Source organism: Lissotriton helveticus, chromosome 7, assembly GCF_964261635.1.
Source record: "Lissotriton helveticus chromosome 7, aLisHel1.1, whole genome shotgun sequence".
Classification (NCBI taxonomy): domain Eukaryota; kingdom Metazoa; phylum Chordata; class Amphibia; order Caudata; family Salamandridae; genus Lissotriton; species Lissotriton helveticus.
This window is the reverse complement of record NC_136068.1, coordinates 1,384,482,558-1,384,503,839: the sequence shown is the minus strand read 5'-3', so window position 1 is coordinate 1,384,503,839 and position 21,282 is coordinate 1,384,482,558. Positions and strand designations below refer to the sequence as shown.

The 21,282-nt window shown below is 46.2% G+C and overlaps 1 protein-coding gene across 1 annotated transcript in view; it reads right to left on the bottom strand.

Moving 5' to 3' along the window:
• Positions 1-21,282, bottom strand: part of QTGAL (queuosine-tRNA galactosyltransferase) — a 2,423,197-nt gene that overhangs the window by 1,756,166 nt on the left and 645,749 nt on the right. The window contains exon 6 of the mRNA XM_078654698.1: positions 5,277-5,372. Within this exon, the coding sequence (XP_078510824.1) occupies positions 5,277-5,372 (96 nt within the window). The remainder of the gene's footprint in view (positions 1-5,276; positions 5,373-21,282) is intronic.

Sequence of the window (21,282 nt, the reverse complement as noted above, 5' to 3'; positions counted from 1 at the left end):
CACCTGCTTCACATGCTTTCTGTAATCAGAGCTTTGGTTCAAAGTGGGGGCTATTTTTATTTTTTGGGTACTCCTCAAGACACAATGAAGAGAGACTTATATAGGGCTTATGGAGGGCCAGACCCCACCCTTTTTTCAATACCCATCAATTACGATATGTTGCAATTTCAACTGAAAGATAAGTCCTTATTATGAGAAAAATATGGGTGTTATTTCATTGAGCCACTACACAGATTTGTATGTATATAGGAATCAATGAAACACTATGATATATGTTTATTACTAATGGGGGGATCAACTGCTGCGAACTAAGGTAAGGAGGACATGCCACTTTGCTTGAACTGCACCTAGTATCAATGATCATTGCTATTTCTATACGCATAGCTCACTTCACATTATTCTTAATAGGCTAACAACATATGTCGCATTGAATTATGAAAAAAACAAAACCTAATAAAAAGAGATAACAATACGACCGAGCCAATGTCATTTAACATTCTCCCTAGTATATAATTTAACTAAACGTACATCTAGTTAGACACACACTATTATTATTACATACATTATTTAGAAGCGGTTTCTAAAATGTACCACAACTACTGTATGCCATGGTGCTGATGCAATTAATACGAAACTAATGACTTCACTTGGGAGGTTTCTAGCCTTGTCCTAATTCATCTACTGTACTCTCTTACATATAAAATACTTCATAATGCCTTACAGTTATTCCACAAATGCACCACACACCTGTGCTATAGATGACTGGCCTAGAGTTCTCAAATGCCTCATAGTATCCATTTGAGAGACAACTGCCCTCTTTCTGACATCAAGCATGCATCGCTTTCTGGATTTAGCTCTTTCCTTTCAATGTGTAATTAAATATGCTTTAACGTACAATGTTGTTTCCTGGTGCACAACCTAAAATGTCTTCACAATTCCACATGTAATTAGTCAAACATGATAGGAGCGAAACAGGATAGGACAAACTTCAACAGAAAACACAGCAAGGTCGATAGATGAAAAGCAGGACTCGCATAACTAATGTTCATTTGCATTAATTGGCTTTGTATTTCTTAACTTGCTGTATGAAGTAATTTATCAATGTTAACTTCTCTGGTTTGTGGATTCTCCAAAACATATAAATAATTGTGGCACCTTACCAGACACTTGGGAAGCTTGCCTATTGGGCTTATTTAGACGGACGAAACACACGAAAGTCCATGCGAGATTCTGGGATCTGGGGCTGATCACAGCGAAACGCCTCATTACTAGACGCTGGAAACATAGTGTGCCTCCTCGGGCGATACAGTGGCGTACCTCACTGGATAATTGGGCGAGGGCGGAGAGTGTGGCGCTGCATAGGGAAGAGACGGCAGGGCTCCGGAAGTTCCCCATAGCGCTGGACTGGGATAGTGCCCTGATGGCCTACCATCGGGTGTGCCTACAGACTGGCATTATGTAATCATTCACGCCTCTCTCTCCCTTACCGCTCCTAATAAATCCCCCCCTCTCTCGCCCCCTCCCTAGCGGAACCCCCCCACACTTTTCCGCACACATGATGTAGCCTGTGAATTGCCCTCCACTACTGCCACGTGGCGTAATAGACCTGCTCCCTGCCCGCCTCGATGATTCCACACATACACACACGATTGTTGTTAATCACCACCCAGACTTTAGTTACCTGTATTTTTTGGACTGTTCATTATATTTGATTGTTTTAAAATGATGCTTTGGATATGTGATATACTGTCAATGTGATACACTTCTCTGGTTTTACTGCCATGGCATGACTTATGCTCTGCTTTGAACAAGTCTAGGATGTGCAATCATACCACAGATTTTGCTTTCTCCGTTGCGGAACGCTGCCACTATTGAACATTATTCTTTTACACATATGCCGGTGTTACACGACTCTGTCATGCTGCTTAATTGTGTTGCTTTTCCTTTTGCTGCTTACTACCATGCCATCAAATGAGAGTGTTTGACTGCAACGGCTTCTGGATAATGCTTTCCACTACAGCATCATTTATTAATTCTGTATGCATATGTGTAACGTTGTACAGTGACAAAATGCAATAAACATATTCAAACAAAAAAAAACATATAAATAATTGTATAAGCACTTTCCAACCTCTTAACTACAGTTTCAGCAAGATAGGTGATTACCAACATTAATACAATTCCATCTCCTGTCTCACTGATACCACGTTTTCCTGGCAAACATAGATTATTTGCGGATTACACAACACACCGAGAGTGTTTCCAGTGGACTAAAAACCCTTAAGCGTTTTCTTTTGTGGATAGGTATTTAAAGTTTTCAAATTTTAGATTTGTTTCCACTGTATACGTTTGTAACGGTATACAACTGGCCCTGGATGGCCTGTCTTCCTGTAGGATTTTCTATGAAAAAATAGTCCTGTTGGTTTGTTTCAGAAATGTTGGACCAGAGTAACAAATATATTATGTGGCATTTGGATGAGATAAGTTGGACTATGCAAGGCTGGAAGCTAGTGTGCTATGGACTGGAAGCAATGGTGATTTAACAGAAAAACTATAAAACATGTAAATATTATGCCCACTAGAAATCAAGGAATGCTATTACAGCCAAGATATCTGGTGAATGTGAACACGGCGGTTTGCGGCTACTTTGGGAGACATTGCATCATGATTTAAAGTTTGGATGCCCATTTTTGGGCGGTGCGATATTGTTTTCTCGCCAGTTTGTTCCTGTGCTGCGAATGCCGTACAGAAGTAAAGAAAGTAAATGTCTGAGATTCAGAAATTGAAGCCTTTGAGTTCTGAATAATCATTCCTCTACGAAGGATCGACGGGGTTTAACCTCCACAGATGCTGTTACTGATGTTCATAGTGAGTAGAGGACGACTTTGCTAAACCCTGTATTTATTTTCAAAAGACTGATATTGGTACCTACTTGGAAGGTAGTTACACTGATTGTTGGAGTGTGTGATTTTATTCTTCCCGGGTGGAGTGACTTCTTGCCCCCCTTGTTGTGGGGCTGTATATCTGGCAGGTCCTGATGAAGGTGGCACTTTACCAGCGTGCAGCCACCGAAACGCATCGACCACGGCCACTATAACATCCTGCCATTGTGCAGTTTCTATCTTTGGTCTTCCCAGTTACTTTGTCATTCTGTAATTGTGTTCCCCAGATATATTATGTATGTGAATGCGTGTCTGGATGTGTGTGAGTTGAGTCTGACTGAGTTGATGTGATGTTTTTGGTTGTCTCTTCCCGGGTTTTCATGATTTGATTATTTGTATTGTGTTTTTCATTTATGCTGATTTGTGATTTAATCATATTGGAATCTGATATCTGCAATAATATTTATGGATTTGTATAAGTTATGAAAAAGTATTTTATAAAATGAAATGAAAATAAAAATTGTATATCTTTTAGGTTGTTGGTAATATTTTCATAGTGGGGTCCTACATTTGCCTAGGCGCTCACATTTGGGTTCTGTGATTAAGTCTTGTGTACAAATAACTTTGGTCACGAGGGAGTTTCTTTGTTAGGTTATGCTATTACAGCCAAAATACACAGACAAGAGTTTCTGGTTCGATAGAGTTCACCCACAAAAAAGGGTTTAGATTGTCTATATGTAAGTCTACTCAGATGCAACTTTATTCATATTTTTCAAGGGAAGTCACACTTATGGAAAATGTTAATGAATCCACCTCATTGTCTTTTCTTGATGAGAGGGAGTGGTCTTTCAATCAAGTTCTCAACAATTCCACCACCACTCCAAACTTGGAGCCTAAATCTGTTCTACGGCCACATGGTGTGATAACTCAAAGCTGTAGTTGAGACGTTCACTGCCAGCAACTGAGTGGAAACTGCTAAATTCAAAAGTTACAGTTTTGTCGCTCTCCCATTTGAAAAGTATTGTAGAGAAAGAAACCCATAGCCTTCGCTATGTCGTGCACGAACAATTTCATGGTGTGTCATTCTCACTAATGTATGTTAAACTACCTGTGATTAGGTATGAACTGAATGAATACTAATCATTAAGATGCTTGATTAGGAATACTGATCTGCACTTTGTTTTCTGAAAGAGACCGTGACCATTTGACAAGCTAGAGGATGAAATGACAAAAAGGATTTTTATAAACAGCCTTGAACCCACCTCACATTGCTGAACCAATCCCCGGCCTACTCATGCAGATCACAAGTCAGAACCAAGCCCATGACTCATGAGCATCAACTCATCTGCAAAGTATGAAATCGAAGTACGGACACAACAAAATCACAGAGAAACAGCAGAGGACCCAAGAAAATACACTATGGATCTCGTAGCTAGACAAACTACCGCATGTATAGAGTGTCCCAAAAACGCAACTGGATATAAAAGTAAAACTTATCTGCAAAAAAATGTGTACTTGTGAAGATCAGTAGTGCACGCTTTAGCTGGTCTCAATAGTTACACTGTTATTTTACTTTGGAGGTAGCAGTATTGGGGGACTAAACTGATCCAAGTGTGTAATGCTCCTCTTCTGGTATCTGGCAGAATATACAAACACGAACTGATGATTTTCTGAGGAGAGTCCCTGATTTTATTGTTTTTTTATGGCACCAGCTTCACTTTACCACGAAAACAAACATGATTGAGGCTAAACAATCCATAATAGGGAGTTTATGAAGGGCAAACCCTTTCCTCCAAGTACACAGTGCTTCACTATTATATATTCATATACCAGGCATATCAGTATTTAAGTTCATATTTCTAATCAATACATATATAGTAATATATTTTCATTGTTGTATAATTCTTATATATTCAACTTTACTTTTCAGGTACTTAATTAGCACTGACAAGGAAGTGTTTTATTTTAGTATTGCTTAAAAACGTTTAAAAACTTTACAAAACAAATTACATGAAAATTTGGCAGATGATAAAGTACACAAAGCTAAACCATGAAAAACAGCTAACGTCTTCTGAAAGTAAACATATAAAGTCACCTACAGAGCAAATGGTAAAAGCATCACTGTGGGGAAAAAACTCAAACCTAAAATGTAGAAAGCCAATATGTGGTCATAATAGAAATAACTTGCACGTGACTAGGATAATGAAATATAAGATGCTTCATTAGTAACTCCTGCCTAACCCAAACTGCCTGAAGGATTTACATGAGGTTGCTACTGCAGTAACTTGGAGTTGGAATCATCCAGCTAACAAGAAACAATATGTTAAAATACAATATGATTAAAATACAGTAAGGCCTTGTGTGCTATGGCTGTAATATGAAAATACGTATTACCTGTGTGGACAGTTGATCAGGACTGAGACCATTGATCCATCTGGTGTAGCGCTCTGTAGAGCCAGCAGGTACCCTAATAATTTGGCAGCCGATAATCTGAAATTGTAAAAAATAAAGTAAGTGAAGTACTGTGGACTGCTCTACACATATATAGCGATTAGCAGCTCCATGTTCTGGACATTATGATCCTTACAAAAACAGCAAAAACCCCACAAATAAGAAATCTTCACTAAACATTTTGTCACTAGATGTATTGTTTAGGGTGATGTTATTTTTTTGTGCCTTACCAACATTATATTTTGTAAATACAATGCAACTTACTAAACACAAATTCCACTAATTTTCTTAAAAAGACTAATATACGCTATTATAATAAATTGTTTTACAAGTCTAGCTCCACCCACGTGAACAGAAAATATTTAGTAGTACGAATTATCTATCTACATGCTCATTAAAAAGAAGCAACTAAGTCGAGGAAGGAGAGAAGGAGGAATAGGAAGCCCTGACTCTACGAATTCCTTTTGTAGCCTCTTAAAATTATGACATTTCTTAGAAGTCTCAAAAACTCCTCCGTTACATTGTGAAATTTCAATAAATTGTTTTTACGGTTGAAATGTAAGTTCTCTCTCAAAGCTAAAGTGGATAGAATCGCGTGTGACTACAAAAAGATGTTTAATTTGTTCTTCCAATTAGACAAAATTACTTTTTTTTCAGCCATCACTGTCCTCCTACTTCATGCTCCTTTAACGGAAGTAGGCAAACTGTCTTGGGTAAGATCACAGAATATAACAGCAGCACACACTAGGGCAACTATAGAACAGGTGTAGCATATCACAGTTTTGGGTGTTAGACTGCCAGCATTTATTATCATCAGTACAGTCTACTTACAAGTCACTGTAATATGCATGGCATAAAGTACCCCATGCTACGTATTTAAAAAAATATATCTTTATTGATTTTAATCATAATCCAGCAGCATGGCAATACATCCCTTGAGCATGGGATCACAGAGATGCAATATTTCGAGGCAAAGAAGAGCAGGCCTGAAACAAACCATTTGTCAGCTGGCTAGGATTGGCATGTCTCAATTAAGATCATTAACAGAATCATTACAACAGTGTATAACAAAAAAAGAGAAAACCATTACCCAGCATCAATAACATCCCCATCATCAATCAATCAGGGGAATTGTAAGAGCGCTACTCGCCCATGAGGGTGCTCAATGCGCTGGGAGGGAGGGGGGGTTGTAACTACAGCTCCGATCAGTCGAAGAGCCATGTCTTGAGTGTTTTCCTGAAGATGTTCAGAGAGGGGGCGCGTCTGATGTTGGTCGGGAGCTCGTTCCAGGTCTTGGCCGCAATGTAGGAGAAGGCTCTTCCACCTGTTCTGGCTCTGCAGAAGCGCTGGATTTCGTTGAGGGTGAGGTTGGCGGATTGGAGGTTTCTCTTGGGTAGGGGAAAGATGATCCTCTCGCTGAGGTATTGGGGTCCGGTGTTGTGGAGGCATTTGTAGGCGTGGGCAAGCATCTTGAAAGTAACTCTCTTCTCAGCAGGGAGCCAGTGGATGTCTCGCAGGTGTTGGGTGATGTGTTGATGTTGAGGATGAGTCTGGCTGCAGTGTTCTGTATGGTCTGGAGCTTGCGGAGCAGAGACTTGTTGATCCCGGCATCAAGGGCGTTTCCGTAGTGCAGTCTGCTGGGTATGAGTGTGTGGGTGACAGCCTTTCTTGATACGGGTGTGGGGGGATCTATTTGAAGGTCTATTCGAGGATGCGGAGGGTGTTGAAGCAGCTGGAGGTGACGCGTTGACCTGTCGGGTCATGGAGAGGAAGGAGTCGTGTACGATGCAGAGGTTTCGGGTGTGGTCCATGGAGGTTGGAGGGCTGTCGAGGGCGGTGGGCCACCAGGTGTTGTCCCAAGCAGAGAGGGTGTGGACGAGGACCTCTGTCTTCTCAGAGTTGAGTTTCAGGCAGCTGCCGCTCATCCAAGATGCGACTTCCTTTATTCCTTCCTGGAAGTTGAGTCTGGTGGTGATAAGGTCCTTGGTGAGGGAGATTATGAGCTGGGTGTCGTCGGCGTTACATATTATGCTGAGTCCGTGCTGTCTGACGATGGCAGCGAGGGGGGCCATGTAGATGTTGAAAAGTGTGGGGCTGAGCGATGATCCTTGAGGTACTCCACAATTGATTATCGTGGGTTCGGAGAGGAAGGGAGGCAGTCTGATTCCTTGGGTTCTACCGGAGAGGAACGAGCGGATCCAGTCGAGGGCGGGTCCTTGTATGCCGGCATTGTGGAGTCTGGCGGTGGGGGACGGTGTCGAATACTGCCAAGAGGTCGAGTAGGATCAGGGCTGCGGTATGTCCTTGGTTAAGGAAGTTGCGGATGTCGTCTGTGGCGGCGAGTAGAGTGGTCTTGGTGCTACGGTTGCTGCGGAATCCGGATTAGGAGGATGGAGTTTTCTTCGATGAATTGTGTTAGTTGTGCGTTGACGGTCTTTTCAGTGACTTTGGCCGCGAAGGGGAGGAGGGAGATGGGTCGGAAGTTCTTGAGGTCTGTGGGATCTGCTGAGGGTTTCTTGAGCAGGGGTGGGACTTGTGCGCCTTTCCAGTCGTCCGGGAAGATGCCTGTCTTGGGTGTGGAGTCGACAGTGCGTCGTAGTTCTGGGGTGATGGTGGTGCGGGCATGAGTCCTGGGGTGCCCCTGAGTGGATGTCTTTCATGATTGGAATGGTGTCTTTGGTGGTGACTGGGGTCCAGGAGGAGATAATGGCTGCCTGGTGTTGCTGGAGGAGGAGGAGGTGGTTTGGGAATCAGGTGTCTGGTCGTTGAAGTTGTCGTAGAGGCTCTTGATTTTTAGATGGAAGTAGGATCCAAGCTTGTTGCAGAGGTCCTGGGAAGGGTTGATGTCCGTGGTTTCGCTGAATGGCTTGCTGAATTCCTGGATTAAGCTGAAGAATTCCTTGGAGTTGCTGGAGTTGGCGAGGATCTTGTTTTGGATGAAGGCTCTTTTGGTGGATCTGATGCGTTGGTGGTATTCTGTCATGGCATTCTTATAGTTGGTGCAATTTTCGGACGTTTTGCTGCTTCTCGAGTTCTTCTCGAGATGTCTGCTGGTGCGTCTGGATTCTTGAAGGTCGCGGTAAACCAGGTGGTTTATCCTGGGGCGCTGTCTGTCGGTGTTGCGTAGGGGTGCAAGCTTGTCTGCGCAGTTGGAGATCCATCTGTGGAGTTCTTTGGCTGCGAGGTTGAAGTCGGTCAAGGTGGTGGAGGTGCCGCGGTTGAGGGTGGAGTGGAGCTGTTCCTCAGTGACTTTGCTACAGTTTATTCATGGAGGGTGTGGTGCAGGTATGGGCGGATGCTATTACCTACTGTGAAGATGGGGCCAAGAGTGTGTCCAGCCTTGTGAGTGGGCGTGGTGGTGAGCTGTTTCAGTTCGATGTTAGTGAGGTTGTCCAGGAGAGTGGTGGAGTTGGGGTCGCTGTGGTTGTGGAGGTGGAAGTTCAGGTCCCTGATGAGTTTGTAGTCCATGGAGGTGATGGCGTGGGGTGCGATGAAGTCGGCGATGGTAGTGGCAAATGAAGCGCAGGGTCCGGGGGTCTGTTGGTGAGAGTATCGCGGAGTGTGGTTCTAGGGCTGGTCTGTGCCTGGAAGTGAATGTATTCGGTGGTGGCGAAGGAGTCACTCACGGTGGAGGTGGAGAGTCGGAGGGAGCTCTTCTGTGCGATGGCGAGTCCTCCTCCTGGGTTGTTGGGGCAGTCCTTCCTCTGGAACTTGTATCCACCAGGGATGGCGGTGGTAATATCGGGGGCGGAGGAGGCGTTGGTCCAGGTTTCTGTAAAGAGGCGACATCCGGTGAGAGGGTGTCGAGGAGGTTCCAGATCTCTATGGCGAATCTGTGCAGGGAGCACACATTGAGGAGGATGCACCTCAGGGCTTCGGCGGTGTTGGCGTTCGGTGCAGGGGCGGTGGCCGTGGGGGTGCATACGGTAGTGAAGGACTGGCGGCAGTTACGGCAGGAGAACTGTCCATAGGTGGTGCTCGGCTCGGACCGCTGGCAGTTTTTGCTCCTTCTGGGGTTGAGTGCTAGGTAGGTCGCTGTGTCGTAGCGGTGGATGGTCGGTGGGCCAGGGTCCATGGCGCTGGTCGCGGATGGGCTTGCCTGTGGCATGCCTTCAGTGCCCCATTGGTGGTGCGATCGCACAGTGGCCGCCACTAAATAGGGGAGTGGGGAGGGACGTTCAGGCGGGAGCAGGGACCGGCAGGGGGGAGGGGCCTCATGAGCAGCAGAGGCGGGGGTAAACGGGCACGGAGCAAACAAAACTAAGGTGGCACAATAAACTGACAGGCACAATAAACTAAAGTAGGCACAATCACAGAAACGTAAACAGAAAAACAGGAACAGAACAGCAGGAGAACGGGCACAATACCGGGCTTGAGCAGTCTCAAACACCTTCTCCTCCATCATTGTTCATCTCTATACTGGCGACTCAGAGAACGCTCCATACAATGGGTTTCGACGCAATCAGCATCCAATAAGTGGAGGCCACACCAGGCGTCACATCACCCCATTACTGCTCCAGCGGCAAAAGGGTTCAGGCGTAGCTCCATGCACACCATACCACACACTCTCTTCATTTAGGGCATCACTTCAACTTGCAGAGCAAACCATATGAAACCACTCACCCCAGGAGGGACCAGGTGTCTGATCCAACTCCAACAAATTGGCAACCACCTCCTCCCAGAGAGCACTATTGGCAGAATGTACATCCCCCTTTAATACTCAGCGCAGCACGCTTCCCTCTCAGCAAACGCCCAGATCACACAAAAACCCGCCATATGCTATGAGAAGGGAAATGTCCAAGAATCGGTCACCCACTTTCCTTGCAGGACTCCTTATATTATATAGCCCCAAGAGGCAAATGTCAACTGTATTCAGCTGCTTGTGGTTTAATGTTCACTCCAGGTCTGTCACGACTTGCAACCAGAAGCGCGTTATAATTGGACAGCCCTAAACCATGTTTAAAAAGTCTGCATCAACCTGAGTGTATATAGGACATTGCAAGTCCATGGTTTGCAACATGACATTAAGCCTATGTGGAGTGAGATAGGTGCAGTGTAAATAGCTGAATTGTGTGTACTTGAATCTAGTATTGGGATTATAGGAGTGAGTGCGCGCCAGGATTCGGGGCCATTCCTTATCACAAAAGGGTCAATCGATATGGGGTTCATCTGCCCTCCTGCCAACAGCGGACTTGTACAACCAAGAGACTAAGTGCCTACCCCCGCCAACTGTCAAGCGAGCCTGCAGGAGCTGAGACACTGGGAGCTTCTGGACAAATACCCCATACATATGGGCAAGGGCTCAAGTGAGGGCGCCATACATCCGGGATTGAGTGCCAGGAAGGTTGTTCTCGGTCACCAGTGCCGCCAATGACCAGAAGAAGCCCTCTGCATAGCAGCTCTGTCCTGTGTTGCCTGACATTCTGTGGGAAGTTCCATCCCCTCCGTGCTCCCTGTATCAGCGTTTCGGTTTCGAGAGCTCAGGTTACGAGCCCCAGGTTGCGCTTTTCTTATCAATCAATAAATCATTTGTGAAGTGCAGCACTATCACCCATAGGGGTGTCTAGGCGCTAATGTTGCTGCATCTGCATTAAGAAGCCAGGTCTTGAGTTGCTTTGTGAAGACTGCCAGACAGGGTGCTGTTCGGAGGTGTAGAAGGAGGTCCTTCCAGGCTTTGACAGCGATGTAGGAGAATGCGCAGCTCCCACTGCAGGTGCGATGGATGCGAGGGACATGTACGAGAATGAGTCAGGTGGATCACAGGTGTTTCAAGGGAAGATGGAAGTTCAGTCGGTGGTTGATGTAGGAAGGTCTTTGATTGTCGAGGGCTTTGTAGGCCTGTGTGAGTATCTTGAACTGACATCTTTACTGGACAGGGAGCCAATGGACATTTCTGAGGTGAGGAGAGATGTGGATCAGCTTGGGGAGTGCAGGATGAGCCTGGCTGCTGTGTTCTGTATTGTCTGGAGTCTTCTGATGAGCAGGGTGGAGATACCAGTGTAGAGCGTGTTGCTGTAGTCGAGGCGGCTGGTTAGGAAGGCTTGTGCGACGATGTTTCTGGTGTTTACTGGGATCCATCTTACAATTTTGTGAAGCATGCGGTGGGCGAGGAAGCAGGAAGAGGCGACTGTAGTGAATTGTCAGTTGGCTATCCAGGATTATGCCAAGGTTGCGAGCATGGTCAGTTGGTGTGGGTCCGAGTTCTTCAGCCACCAGCTGTGGTCCCTGGCAGAGGCTTTCAATCCTAAGATCAGTACCTCAGTTTTGTCAGAGTTCAGTTTGAGGCAGCTGTTTTTAATCCAGTCGGCTACATCGGTCATCGCGAGGCAGAGGTTGGTTTTGGTGTTAGGTCCTTGGTGAGCTGAGTGTCCTTGGCAGAGGAGAGGATGTGAAGTCCATGAGATCTGATGATGTCCCTGAGGGGAGACATGTAGATGTTGAACAGAGTGGGGCTGAGGGAAGATCTTTGGGGCATGCCTAATGTGATGTCTTTTGGGAGAAGAGGTGAAAGGAGTAAGACGAATGCTCTGGGTACGTCCTGAGAGGAATGAGATGATCGACTTCAGGGCATGTTGTTGAATCCCTATGTCAGGGAGTCTGTTGATGAGGATGTGATGGGCGACGTCGTAGAATGCTGCAGACAGGTCGAGAAGAATCAAAGCCACTGTTTCTCCTTGATCGAGTAGGGTTCTGATGTCGTCAGTTGCAGCAATGAGTGCGGTCTTGCTGCCATGGTAGGCCCAGAAACCTGATTGTGATGCGTCGAGTAGGTGGTTTTGTTCTAGGTAGGCAGTGAGCTGTTGTTTTTTTTTTTGGGGGGGGGATTTCTTTATTAATTTTATATCTTAAACTCAGTAATTGAAGCGTAAATACAATCATACAACTTGCCCGCCTCAGCCGAGGTGGTGCGCGTTACCGCCACAGTACAAGTCAAAGTCTAGATCAATGGTCATATTCGTGGAGATTCCTCAATCATCGATATTCTCAGCATCATTTTGTGTATTAACAAAATTCAATGGTAATAAACTCCCCCCCACCTCCCCTCCAACCCCCCTTCCACCCACTCCCGATACCCTCCCCCCCTGCTGCCGGGTCTCTATAACTAAGGCCTAAGCCCCATAATCCTTATGTTGGGTCTCCATGTGTCTCTCCCCCTTGTCCTGCGGCCTCCCTCTGCCCAGTAGGCGTTGCTCCTGAACTATCCAGTGTAGACTGAGAGGCCTGCCCCGCCAGCTCCTGAATCATTGCTCCCCAAGCCAGTAGGACCTCTGTAGTTTGGCATCCCTCCTGGTGTTCCGCATGTGTCTCTCCTCCGCCAGTGCCCACTCCCGCAGATTAGCCCTCCATTTTACTACTAATGGCCCTTGCTGGGATAACTAATGGATCGCAATACGCCGCTTGGCTACAACCACGGCCAAGATCAGGAAACGCCTGCTTACTTTTCGCTTAGGATTCAGCGGTATCAAGTCCAGGAGACAGGCACGAGGGTACAGGGCTACCATCCAGCCTGTTACCCTAGTCAGCTCCTCAAGGACTGCCACCCAATACGTCTAGATCGCTGGACACGCCCATACCATATGTAGAAAATCCACCTGAGCACTGCGACACCTAGGGCAGTGTGGATCCCTACTGGCATCAATGGCCTGGAGTCTCATGGGTGAGAGATAAGTCATGTGTATGATATTATACTGGATTTGCTTTAAGCGATTACTTACAGACACCTTCCGTACACTCTTGTGTATTTTTTCCCAATCTCGTGCTGTGACCTCCTGCAGACACACCTGCTGCCATCTATGTTCTATCTTTAGGGTGCCTACCTTTTAATCTTCCCTCAGTGCCCTGTAAAGGTGAGTTACAAACTTCCGACCCCCTGCCATCACAATCATGGTGACCAAGGTTCGGGTGTGCATTGGAGCCTCCAGAAACAAGGGCCATAATTGCCGTGCTGTTGCCGCTATTTTGGCGTATTGCTGAAATTGTCCTGGTCCCAATTCAAAGCTGGTCACCGCCTCCTGATATGTGATGAATTGATCGTCCAGATAAAGGTCGGACAGCATCAGTCATCCCCCCTCCTACCATTTATCTGTGGACATGACCTGGTCTATTTGGGCAAAGGGTGGCATCAGTCAGAAATCTAATTCTGGGGCAAACGGCCTATCTCGGATTAGTCGCCGTACCACCCGGTTCCATACCGAAGCCACCAGCAGCACCAGTGGAGGACCGCATTCTCGTTGTCCCCCTATGCGCCACAAAAACGCTCCTAGCTGTCGGTCCTCATATGTACCCGCCAGTAGGGACCTCTCCCAAGAGGAGTTTGTGTCTAACCATGCGATAGCACGTTGCAATTGTGACGTGAAATAGTAGAGTTCCAAATCCGGAATCTGTAAACCCCCTTTGCCCCAGCTACGCTTCATCACCTCTAGACTCACCCTACATTGCTTCCCATTCCACAGTAGGAGGACCAGCAGTGCATCCAATTCCCGGATTACCCAGTGCGGAAGCTCATAGAAGGAACCTTGCATTGTGTACAGACATCGAGGCAGGACCCCCATTTTTATTAAGGCAATCTTCCCCATCAGAGAGAGTTTAAGCGTGTTCCAGAAGGCTATACTGCCCTGCAGTCCCCGGATTATCCTCCCCATGTTATACTGGTAAAAAACTGTCGGAGTCCTACCGCTCCATATCCTCAGATAGCGTTTCTCCTACCCATGAAAGCCCCATCTCCGGGCGTTGGAAGCCCCCCCCAGACGTTCTCCGATCCAACTGCGTAAAGCTGTGATATCGATTTAACGATTTAACGGAAAGCCTAGAGGCAGCCGCAAACTGCAGCAAGGCAGACAGCAGAGTCGGCAATGACTGTGTCGGCCGATTCAAATAGATCAACGCATCATCGGCGTACATTGATACGACACGCTGCACATTCCCAACCCGTATGCCTTGTCCCTCAAGCACCCCGCGGAGATGACAAGCCAACGGCTCCATTGCCAGGGCAAAGAGCAAGAGGGAAAGTGGGCACTCTTGTCGGGTTCCCCTCGTTATGGGTATTATGTCCAATACGTAACGTCCCGTGCGAACCCTGGCCATCGGTTGAGCATACAGCAGTTTTATCCAATTTACAAATTATTCTCCTAACCCCATTTTTAAAAGCACCCGCCATAGATAGGCCCATCTGATCGAGTAGAGCGCTTGTTCGATATCAAGGAACACTAAGGTGTTCTGCTGGGCCTGTTCCTCCAGGGATTGCATAACATGGGCAAGGCGGTGGATATTCCGCAGCGTATTCCTGCTCGGAATAAACTCAGACTGGTCATCATGGACCAGCCGCCGAAGGTAGGGAGAAGCCTACACACCAGCACCTGGCTGATAATTTTAAGATCCACATTTAGCATTGAAATGGGCCTATAAGAGCTGGGAAGAAGGGGATTCTTCCCTGGCTTGGGGATCATCACTATCAGTGCCTCCCGCATGGAGTCTGGGAGCAGACCTCGCTCAAGGGCCTCCGCTGTAATTTCGAGGAGTTTCGGGATTAGGACCCCACTATACTCCTTATAAAGTTCGGCGGCTATACCGTCCATTCCGGGGGACTTCGCTGTCTTTAAGTGGGCGAACGCTGCCTGGATTTCCTCCCCCCTAAAGAGGGCCTCCCAGTGCATCCCGACTGTCCCTGACTATGCAAGGCAGTTGCATCTCATCAAGATAGGCCTTCACTACCTCAAGGGCCATGGGGGGTTGGGGCTCGGAATATATTTTACATAAATGGGTCTGAAATACGGCGTTAATCTCATGCTGGGAATAGACCGTCTGGCCCAGCTCATTCTCAAGCGCTAGAATCGGGTGGGGTTGAGTTTCCGTCCGAATCAGGTGTGCTAATAACTGCCCTGCTTTGTGGCCGTGTACCATCGTCGCCTGCTGGCCGTTCTGTTAAATTTGCCAAGGGAGTCCCATGTGTCCCCTAGTTTCTGGCGCACATCAGCCCACTCCGGCAGCCCCTCCTTATCCGTGGGGAGTTCCGTCTCCAGCACCGCCAAGCGTTCCTCATACCGTCGGAGATCTCGCTCCAACACCATTTTCACTCCCACCTCCGTTGACAGACAAATCCCTCGTATCACATAAGCTGTCGGTTAATGGCCTTCTCGAGGACTTTGGCTGGGTATGGAAGCCGGCAGATTGGCCAGTAGTTTTTGAAGTCACAGATATTGGCTGAGGGCTTCTTTAGGAGGAAACATGTCAGTGTGCTTCCATCTGTCTGGGAAGGATGCTGTGGAGATAGAAGCATTGAGGATGTTGGGAAGTTCAGGGCTGATTATGTTGGATCCAAGGTTCAAGAGATGGTGGGCGCAGGGCTTGGTGGGTGCCCTGGATTGGATGGAGGACATAAAGGTCATGATGGTCTGGACGTCGAGTAGGGACCAGGTAGTTATGGCTGAGCTGGGGGTTCGATGGTTGAATCAGTTTGTCGAGGCTGAGTGAGGTGGTTTGGGGGTATCCAACCAGTCCCAGACAGAGGGTGGATCAGTGAAAAACAAAGTGTGGCCGCCTGCTCAGAAGAACAAGAGCATGTAGCGACACCCACCTCTCTCAGTTCTCTCTTAACTCTAGGAAGAACGCCTTTTGTTGTTGAACCCTCATCATGCAGTTCGGAAAGATAGCGACCTCAATATTTTCCATCTTGAAAAATCAGTTTTCACAGGTTGTTTGCAGAATAAAGTACCTGTCCCGGGAATACAGCAGGCGGGCAACCACCAGGAAGGGGAGGGTGTTGGGAGTGGGGTGGGACACCCCAGGTCGCAGCTGCATTGAAGGTACCCTATACTCCCGCTCCAAGGCAAAGAACTGCGAGAGGCCCCTAAAGTCTACCATGGTGGACAGCCAGGTCTCGAGGAAAGCCACCATGTTGGGCCCCTCTATATTCCCAGGGAGCCCTATAATTCTACTGTTGTTTTGTTCCACATTCTCCACTCGTTTTTCCAGCAAGTCTATGCGCTGGGTAAGGGCCGTCACCGTATCCTAGAGACCCCGGACCGTGGCCTCCATATCCCCAAGAGCCTTGGAGTTTCGCTTCACCTTGTCTGCAAGTTTGCAGTGGTCATACTGGAGGATTCCTAAGCCCTTATCAATCTTGCTTTCCAGCACCTCACGTGTTGCAGCCCTTGCATTAAAATGTATCCACAGAGGCCGGCAGAACTGCCCCCTGCGTGGCCTCAACAGAGTTGTGCTGTAATCCCAGAACTGTCTCCCTGGTTCTTTTGTGGCCCATGTTGCTCAGGCACAGCTCACCCCCCCCCCCCCCCCCTTCACTCGCAAATTTCGGGGATGCAAGGTCAATTTCTCAAGGATCGAGGGGCTCTGCAGGCGGTCTAAGGCATCCAAATGGTAACGCGTGGGGATCCGCCATCCTCAATCCGACCTCACTCAGTCACAAGCTACCCCATGTGCCGTGCCCCACTATGCAGAGGAATCTCTCTACCACCTCTCCCTTTACCACCACTCTGCAGTAGAGATAGCTCTGCCCGTGCCAGCAGAGAGGAAATACAAACTGGGGAGCATAGGGCACCAAATCTTTGGCATCAGATGCCCTCTGATCTCTACTCAGCCCCCCGGCCGCAGGCCGCACTGGCACTGCTTTCACCCAGGCTAAGCACCCCAGCCTAGTCGCCTTCCCAGCCTACCCCACCGAGTCTCAGGGGTACAGGGCAGCAAAGCCGGTTCGCCAAGCCTTGGGCCCTGCCAGGGTACGAGCACAACCAGCTGCCTCTGTGGCCTCTACAGAGGCACACCTATGCCTCAGCAGGGTCGCATTCCGGACCCCGAGGAAAGGTCACCATGCTGCAGGTTCCATCTTCCCCAGCTCAGACGCTGTCTGGACGTTTACTGCCCTCCTTTCCTGTTGGCCACCATCTTGGGCACTGCTCCGGTGCTCAAGTCCGTCTCGCCCTACCGCAACACCGGGCCCCTGTCTCGTCCATCATTCACACGGGACCCACTGAAGCAATACGCCCTTCCTCCGCCAACCTCGGCCCCCAAGCTACTAGCTCTGGGATGGGGGGTCCTGTTCCGGTGAGCCCTAGGCCCCGATCCCACCAGGGAGAAGGGGCTGGTCTGTGAAGCTCTGCTAGTGTGTGGTCATCTTGGTTGGTGGCTAGCCACATCCGCCACCCCATGCTATGTATTACAAGGAAGTCATAAAGGAGTCCTGAGACCATACAGTTGAGCTCCTAGGCAACATGAAATATTCTTTTATGATATATTTAGAATATTAACCCTTCCTCTTCTACTCATTCTTATGAAAAAGATACAATAGTTGTAAAAACGTGGAATAATCAAATATGCCAATATGGAGTAGATCAGTTCCGAAATATGTTTTATACAGTTTAATGGTAAGTGACTTTTAAAGCAGTTGTATTTGGGAATGTTTCAAATGCTCATATTTACATTCACTGTAAAAAATTGATTGTGATTTGGCCATGTAATGTATGTTTTTTTCACGCTGTCTATGGCATCTGGCAGCAGACACTGTGATGTCACAACTTAATTCTAGTAGATTTGCTATGTCATTTTCTTATTGCAGGTGACCAGTGATCTCACAACTCGACTCCAATAAGAAGGTTTTGATACAGTTAATTATAGGCTTCCATTCAATATAAGCATAACAACATGCATAGGGTCTGTCTGTAGAAATGATTTAGCACCACTAAGGTCTAGTAATCGTACTACAATTGAAGTGAAGTGAAAAATAAATACATTAATGAAAAAGTTAATCTAAGTTCGGGATTTGTGGGAAACTTGGTTTGTTTATACAGTAAATGAATGAAACGGAAACTCCTTTTGTTTTTTAACATATCATTGTTAAGTGTGTTCTAATTCATAATAAGAAAGGTATCTAGATCAGAGTTTAACCTTATTATTTCTCAGTTAATAAATACAACCCTACACATAGGGATACATTTAAACACACCAAGTATAAACGATATTTCATTAAAAAAAACTTCATTTGAGTAGATATGCCGATGTAATTTAAAGGATTGTGAGCCTTACATTTCAACGTGAACACCGTCCATCGAGAATTGAAATGACACCATGAGAGTTATAATATACACATTATCATTGCAATTGTTGAATATACATTCAGACCGTCCATTAAAATCCAGTAGCTCCATTTCCCTAGAACGTTGAAAGTGGGCAAAGCTTTTTCGTTGTTTTAAATTATTACCAATAAAATAACATTATATAGTATACCATAATATGTAAACCAACATTACAGTAAGGAAAATAGAGGAATTTAGGATCAAAAAACCAGACAGGTTCCAAATCCCAGAGAGACAATCTCCTCCAAGCTGCTCTTGAGAGAATGTCTGTCGCAGTCCAATCAAATTCTGACAACAAGAAGTATAGTTATCTGTTTCTGGATAGTTTAATAGCTGAACCACATCCAAATATTTTTATATTGTCGTTGCAGAATCCCTTCTAGCAGCACAAATAACACATACATTGGCTCTAAAAACGCTCACATAGCTTATTTTTTAGAAACCATTATTTAGGAGAAACAGTGATTCATACTGAGACAAAGTATGTTCTCCCTGTGGAACATTCGGAAACCCGTTCTGGGAGACATTTATTAGATGTAAAAGTCAGTACTGGAAAAACTATGCTGCTGCTAGGACAATCAGAAAGGAGTTGAAGATATCTACTAAGAGGTGTTGTGAATCGTTGTTATGGTGGAAAGACGTGAACAAATCTTTCAATTCCATGGTCCAAATGTAAGTATAGTATGTGTCCAATAAACTTTGGCTATCATTAAAAGATTAGTGGATGAGATATTCTGTGATGAAAACCCCATGCACAGTATTACAAGTGCCATAGGCTATAATGCACGTGTAATACAGCAAACCAAAAATCCACCAAGTGTGACAGCATATACTGTCTGCCAAAAATGTAAATAGGGCCCTCTTGTACCTAAAGAGGAAGGAGACTTGATTTAAGAAATTCTGTGAAGATACAGTTTCACTTACCAAAATAATGAAGAAAACTCCCAAGGTGGTTTGCAGCTAAGTGCGAGAAAGAAAACTAGGAGTAAATGTAAAGCCTCATGTCTAATGGCATTCAACAGGAACTTGGGGGAAGCACACAACTGGTAAAGAGAAAGTGGAAATCACCCAGAATGCTCAGAACCCAAGCCTGATTCCAGCACCTCCAAGGTAACTCTGAAGAATCAAGAAACACCAGCAAAGTTCAGAAACTTAACAAACATTTTCTAGGAGAACCACAGACCAAACAAAATATTTTTAGTCCATTCTCCACTACTGAAGATAACCTGACTTAGAAATGTGTTGTGCTTCATTACTGGAAGAAATGCCTACTGTCACAAAAAACTTGGCTTCGGTAGTGGAATGGAGTACAAAGGCTGTAGAAGTCTAACAGGAACCATAGATGAAACTGGGCTGACTAAACCAACACCAATAACCTTGCTGACTTTTTGGCTCAGATACAGCTAATACAGCTCCAACAGTATGCCGCATGACACTGGAAAATAGACTGGGGTACAGCTGGAGGCCATCACTACTGATTGAGGGTGTAACTGAAATTGACTGTTGGACCATGCCTTGTAGATTTAAGGTTTGCAGAGGAGGGAGACCAGAAATCTGTTTCATGGGAGATTGTAGGCTCTGGCTCACATTTCCCTCCATTAATGAACAAGCATTGGCATAGCAATAGGTCTCGCCTTTGGGACCTCAAAAGTGTTTAGCCACAGCGAGGGGCTTTGTTAATGTCTTTTAGCTCTTTAATCACTCCATCTCGCGGTGATGAAGTGGTCTTTGTTTCTCTGCGCGGAGAGTGTCAGCATCCAGTGCAATAAATGATCAAATACAACCCCACAAAGGATGCCAGAGACTGTAGAGACTATAAACCACTCTACATCGCGGTGATGGAGTTGTTTATGGAGCTAAGTGGAGTGGGGTTATCCATCCGCGGAATAAATGACAAAGCAATGCTATGTTCAGGAGACAGAGAACAGAAAACTACTTCACAGAGCTGCGATAAGCGGTTTATGCTTGTCGGTGGAAGAAGAGAATACATCTGAGGAATACAAGTAGGTAAAATACTGGCAGATGCAGGAAAAAACACATCATGGCGCTGTTAAAGAGAGGTTTATAATATTTGGAGGAAGTTATCCATTCCCAAAATAAATGATGCAAAGTGTCGCTTTATATCGCAGCGCTGAATAGAGCACTTTATATCATGGTGCTAAAGCGGTTTATGTTGCTCCCTTAGAGACCAATGTCCATCACATTGTAAAAATAACGCTGTGTGTGGGTGGTGAACTAGAATGGACAACCCCTTAAGAGGTTTATTTTGTTGAGAGTTGAAAGAACTTTCCATCGCAGAATAAATTAAATTACCATATGGGGACGATACAACATAGATGTCATATCATGCTTGAAGCGGTTTAAAGTGCTTTGTGGGGAGGAGTTACTCACTCGCAGCACAAATCATAGTACAATCTGGACAGAAGTTGGGCAGATAACAGAAAGGCACTCAATATCGCGGCAGTGAAGCAGTTTATGCAGCGCAGTGGAGAGAGTTTACCCACATAATTCATAGTACCATCCCGACAGTGGCCTTGGCAGATAATAGAAAGGCACTCCATATCGCGGCCATGAAGCGGTTTATACGGCTCTGTTGAGAGAGTCAACCCACATAAATCATAGTACAATCCCGACAATGGCTCGAGCAGATACAAACAAGCAAAAGCGAAAGTACGGCACGTTGTGTGTAACCTGACCCAAGAGGAATGCAGCTGCCACCCTGTGCGTCGCTGCTCTCTCCCGAGAGCAAAACGCTGTGGGAGTGAACATTAAAAAAAGAAGGTGGGACATGCACCCGCCTTTAGCCATTTGCGTGCTTTCATTAGTGAAAGACACGGGCAAAAGCCAATCCTCTGTGTGGGAGG